The 4,833-nt window shown below is 49.4% G+C and overlaps 1 protein-coding gene across 1 annotated transcript in view; it reads right to left on the bottom strand.

Annotated features, from left to right (window-relative positions):
• Positions 1-510: 510 nt before the first annotated feature.
• Espl1 (extra spindle pole bodies homolog 1 (S. cerevisiae)) overlaps positions 511-4,833 on the bottom strand; it is a 41,050-nt gene continuing 36,727 nt past the window's right edge. Inside the window, exons 12-21 of the mRNA XM_013032425.1 lie at positions 4,550-4,568; positions 3,870-3,997; positions 3,615-3,737; positions 2,540-2,695; positions 2,206-2,376; positions 1,994-2,098; positions 1,698-1,813; positions 1,443-1,526; positions 1,137-1,301; positions 511-853 (exon numbers count right to left, since the gene is read on the bottom strand). Coding sequence (XP_012887879.1) covers positions 652-853; positions 1,137-1,301; positions 1,443-1,526; positions 1,698-1,813; positions 1,994-2,098; positions 2,206-2,376; positions 2,540-2,695; positions 3,615-3,737; positions 3,870-3,997; positions 4,550-4,568 — 1,269 coding nt within the window. The 3' untranslated portion in view covers positions 511-651. The remainder of the gene's footprint in view (positions 854-1,136; positions 1,302-1,442; positions 1,527-1,697; positions 1,814-1,993; positions 2,099-2,205; positions 2,377-2,539; positions 2,696-3,614; positions 3,738-3,869; positions 3,998-4,549; positions 4,569-4,833) is intronic.

Raw genomic sequence — 4,833 nt, 5'->3', positions numbered from 1 at the left:
GAGCTCTAGCCTTGAGCACAAATGCTCAGGAACAGTGCTCAGGCCCTCAGTTCAAGTACACACACACACACACACACACACACACACTGGAGCTGGGCCGCTGTACACACACACACACACGCGCACACACACACACACACTGGAGCTGGGCCGCTGGCAGCTGACACCTGCAATATTAGCTACTCAGGAGGCTGAGATCTGAAGATCACAGTTTGAAGCCAGCTCTGGCAAAAAAAAGCCCATGAGACTCTTATCTCCAATTAACCACCAGAAAACCAGAAAGTGGCTCTGTGGTTCAAAGCCCTGAGCAAAAGAGTTCAGGGACAGAGCCCAGGCTGAGTTCAAGTCCCATGACCAACAACAACAAAAACTAAGGGAGAGCCCTGTTGGCCCTCAGTTCAAGTCCTAATTACCCCTCCCCACAATCCAACTCTTCCCAGTGGGAAGCAGCTGTCTTGAAATGTTTTCAGACAAACTACACAAAACAAGGTTTTAGTGATAGGTCTTTATTTTATTAAATGGAAGGAAATGCTCCATATAAAACATTGGGGGAAATCATTTTAAAATACTTTCCTAAGTATTAAGTTAAATTTAAGTTTGTAGATAAACGAGTCACATGTGTTCTATCAGCAATAAAACAGCTCAGGGGTGCTATCGCAGGAAGACAGGCAAACCATAGGCTATAGGTGCAGCTCCAATAAGAAACTTGAGTCGGGGAGCTTGGCGGGCCTGGTTGACATAGTAGAGAAGGGGGGCCCCTGGGCCTGCTCCAAGCCAGCCCTGCAGCAGAGCCTCAGTGTAGCGGTCAATGTCACGGTCAGTCACGTCCCAGAGATTACCCAGAAACAAGGGGCTGGAAAAAGAGAGAAATGTAAAGTAAGGGCTCTTTCAAGAATACAATGGAAATATGATTATGGGTGGGGTAGGGTATGAGCCTTGAACCAATGGGGAACACCCTTGATCCAGAGTTCTAGTAGGAAAACAGAAGCAAGCTTAGGGTGAAAGGTTCAGGTATGTCAGGGAACTAAGATGGGACCTGAGAGGGAAAGGATTCAGGGTTCAGATCTGGAAAAGAACCTGGGGGTGGGGTTAGGAATCTTAATGCCCTAGGACAGGTCTCCCCCCTGGAGCCTCACCAGCCAGCCATGATGTACTTGAGCACGATGCCAATCCCTTCTAGGTTTCCATGTACAGCCAAGGCTGCACTGCTGCAGCCGAACAGCAGGGCTACAGCCCGGCAGCTCAGTCGCAAAACTGCCTGCCCATCAAGGAAGCGGGCACCAGCCCCATGTCCTGCATAGCTAAGGCAGGAGGAAGTGAGGTAAGCATTGACCTGGCAGTACCAGGCTTCTGTCTGTTTGCAGAAACTCTAAAGGGCCAAACCAACATTGATGTTACCCTTGGGATTTCCCCTCTCCTACCTCTCTACCCCAAGTACTCACATATATAAGTCATGCTCTGTCAAGGCTGCCTGTACTTGTTCAGGGCTTGGCACCTCCCCGACAACCCCTTTCCAGCCTTCTTCACTGCAGGGAAAGGGCAGGACAAAGAAGAGGTAAGTGCTTGGCAGGGATCATATGGCAAAGAGAGCTTCTCTCAGTAGACAGAAACAATCAATTTTGGAGAAAAGATATGCTGTTCCTGCATGCTGCCTCCACCCTTCCTCACTCCCATGAATGCCCTTGCCCCCCCCCGACCTGCTAAAATGGGCTCGAAATTGCTGCTCTGTGCTTGACAGGTTGTTGTGAGGGTTGAGAACATAGAAGGTACTTCGGGGATCCACCCCTTGGCTCAGCACCGATGAGGCCCCAGCCTAAAGGGAAAGACACCAGTGATTAGGACCTTCCTTGACCTCACCAGGAGGGCTCAACCTCTAGCAAACTGAAGCACTGCTGAAACACTTTCCTATGTTCCCAGGGATTTTTTTTTTTGCCCTTTTTTCAGCTTTCTTCAATTGCCACTCATCCCCAACCCCCCAACCCCCAAGCCCCACCTCTTTGGTGATGGAGTAGCTGAGAAGAAAGTGGAAAGAGGGCAGCCGGGTGACAGGCAGCGTTCGGAGAATGGACATGCTTTCCCACGGCAGCTTCTGCAAGTCCTGGGCAAAAAGCACTTGGGGTTACTATCCCCATCCAGGAATATGCAGGAGTCTGAAGGGGGCTGAGGTGAGCTAGTGCTCATTATCCACAAGCCTCAACTCTTTACCTTGTCTAGCACCAAGACAAGGTGCCCATTGCTTGGTGCTATCTGGCCTTGTATACGTCTTATGGCCTCATTCAAGAGCTCCTGGGCTCGCTCTGGCTGAGCTGGGCACAGGCCATAGGACAGGGCTTGAATGTCCTGGCTGGTGAGGGTACTGGCACCACTGAGCATAACCTGTAGGGGATCAACAATTAGCAGACACAACGAACTCCCATCTCCACTCTGTGGCTGCTAGAGAAATAGCAAGCCCAGCAGCACGTGTGCGCACAGACACACACACACACACTCTCTCTCTCTCTCTCTCACACACACCTATTCCATGGCTTCCTGAACTGACCTTCAGCAGAGTAGGGTCAGGATATTCCCAGCCACATTCCTGCAGCAACTCTTGTAGGCGGGAGGCCTCCGTGGCAAGGCCTGGCCCCTCACTGGAGGGCAGCAGCAGCCCCCGCCAGCAGCCTAACACGTGCTTTTCTAGGGATGTGATGAGATCCTGGGATTGGGGAACAGAAATGTCAACATTTTAGAGATGAGAAAGTGTGTGTGTGTGTGTTCCTTCCAATATGTTATGTGTCTTACTTATCAGTCATAAAAGACAAAAATCTAGAATGTGTTTTCATTTTCTCCGGGAGAGCAAAGGCAATTGGTTATCAGGTCACTTACATTGTGACAACTAGGAGCGAACACTAAAGCCAGGAAGCTGGCATTTGGGTTTAAATCCTTTTTCTTCTGTGTGTTTTTTTTTTTTTCCAGTGCTGAGGACAGAACTCAGGATCTTGCCCTTGGTAAGTAAGCTCCTTTCCACTGAGCGAAATCCCCAACCCCCTCTTTTATGTATAAACATTTCCTTGTCCTACCCACTTTAAGTCTGGTGCTGTTTTAGGGGGTAGGTAGGGAGGTAGAGTGGTACTGAAGTTTGAATTCAGAGCCTTATGCACACTAGGCAAATGCTCTACCACTGGAGCTACACCTCTAGCCCAAGCCCTTCTTTTAGTTCTTTTTTAAGATAGGCTCTCATGTTTTGGCCTTGAGCCAGCCATGGACCTTGATCCTCCTATTGACAGCCTCCTGAATAGCTGGGATTATAAATGTGAAGCACTACATGTGCCTGGTTTACTTTGTTGAGATGAGTCTTGTTAGAATGCTTTGCCTGGGCTGGACTCAAACTTTAGTCTCCCCTATCTATCTCCATCTCTCAAGTAGTTGTGATCACAGGCATGAGTTACCACACCCAGCCAGGGCCCTCCTCAATTGACACAATGTTTTATTGAGACCTACATTTACAGAGAGGACTAAAAAAAGTAATTCAGCAATGACCTAGGTCTCTGCTGGGTAAGATACTGGTGTCACTGCCCCATTCTTCCCATCATCCCTGGGGCAGTCCCAAGCCTCCCCATTCTGGGAGCACACACCTCCATCCTGCGGTCCAGAGCCAGCCGCCCTGTCCACCATGTCCGCTTATCAGTACAGCAGCTGTTCTCTTTCTGTTCCTTCTGGATGGCGTCAAACTCTCTCAGGACAGAACTCAGAGAGAACTGTAGAAGACAGGTTGTGAGGTGTTGGCTTACATAGTACTTACCATCTCTCTTCCCCTAGCCATAGCATGTGGGTATTTTCACCAGAAGAACCTCCCCAGCCCAGTGCTGGTTCCTGGCCTGAGAACCTACCTTGTTTTGGGCAGTGGGGATCTGCACAGTGACTGGGGGGTTATCCTTTTCCAGACGGGTCAGCAGGAGGGTGTTGCCCACAGTTCCAGGCTGGAGTGTGGCCAGGGCCAAGACACAGACAGTCACCCCTGACACACATAGGACACACCCAGAATTATGTCAGCTGTTAGGAAGCATCCCCATCCCTGTCTTCTGGATGCAGTTCCTACCCATCACTCAAGACAACCTCAACAAGTCTTCCCTGATCACTAGAGTTCTAGGGGTTTCAGTTCCAAAGGGACATTTTGGTCAGTCATGGGGCTTGAACTCAGGGCCTGGGCAATGTCCCTGAGCTCTTTTTGCTCAAGGCTAGTGCTTGCCACTTTGAGCCGCAGCACCACTTTTCACTTTTCTAGTGGTCAACTGGAGATGAGTGTCACAGACTTTCCTGGCAGGCCTGGCTTTGAACCGCAATCCTCAGATCTTAGCATCCTGAATAGTTAGGATTATGAGCCACTAGCACATCATATGTTCTGTTGTTGCATTTTTGGTTGTACTGGTAACTGAACTCAGGGCCTTGTACTCAAGTGCTCTACCACTTGAGTCACATTCCCAAAACTTTTAGCTTGTTTTTCCGACAGGATTGAGTTAATTAACCTTGCCTGGGGTTGATCTGGGTCTACAATCCTATCTTTGCATACCTAAGATTATAGGCATAAGCTACCATATATGGCCAGGTAGGCCGTACTTTGTCTCTCACAGCAAATAACGAAGTCTCTAAACAAAATAAGGCATTCAAATAAACAATCAGGGAGCTGGGAAGGTGGCTCAGTGGTAGAGCACTTGCCTTGCATGCATGAGGCCCTGGATTCGATTCCTCAGCACCACATAAGCAAAAAGAAAAAAAGCCGTAAGTGGCTCAAGTGGTAGAGCGCTAGCCTTGAGCTGAAGAGCTGAGGGACAGCGCCCAGGCCCAGAGTTCAGG

The sequence above is a fragment of the Dipodomys ordii genome, unplaced genomic scaffold (genome assembly GCF_000151885.1).
Source record: "Dipodomys ordii isolate 6190 unplaced genomic scaffold, Dord_2.0 Scaffold155, whole genome shotgun sequence".
NCBI lineage: Eukaryota > Metazoa > Chordata > Mammalia > Rodentia > Heteromyidae > Dipodomys > Dipodomys ordii.
This window is presented reverse-complemented; position numbering and strand designations above follow the sequence as displayed.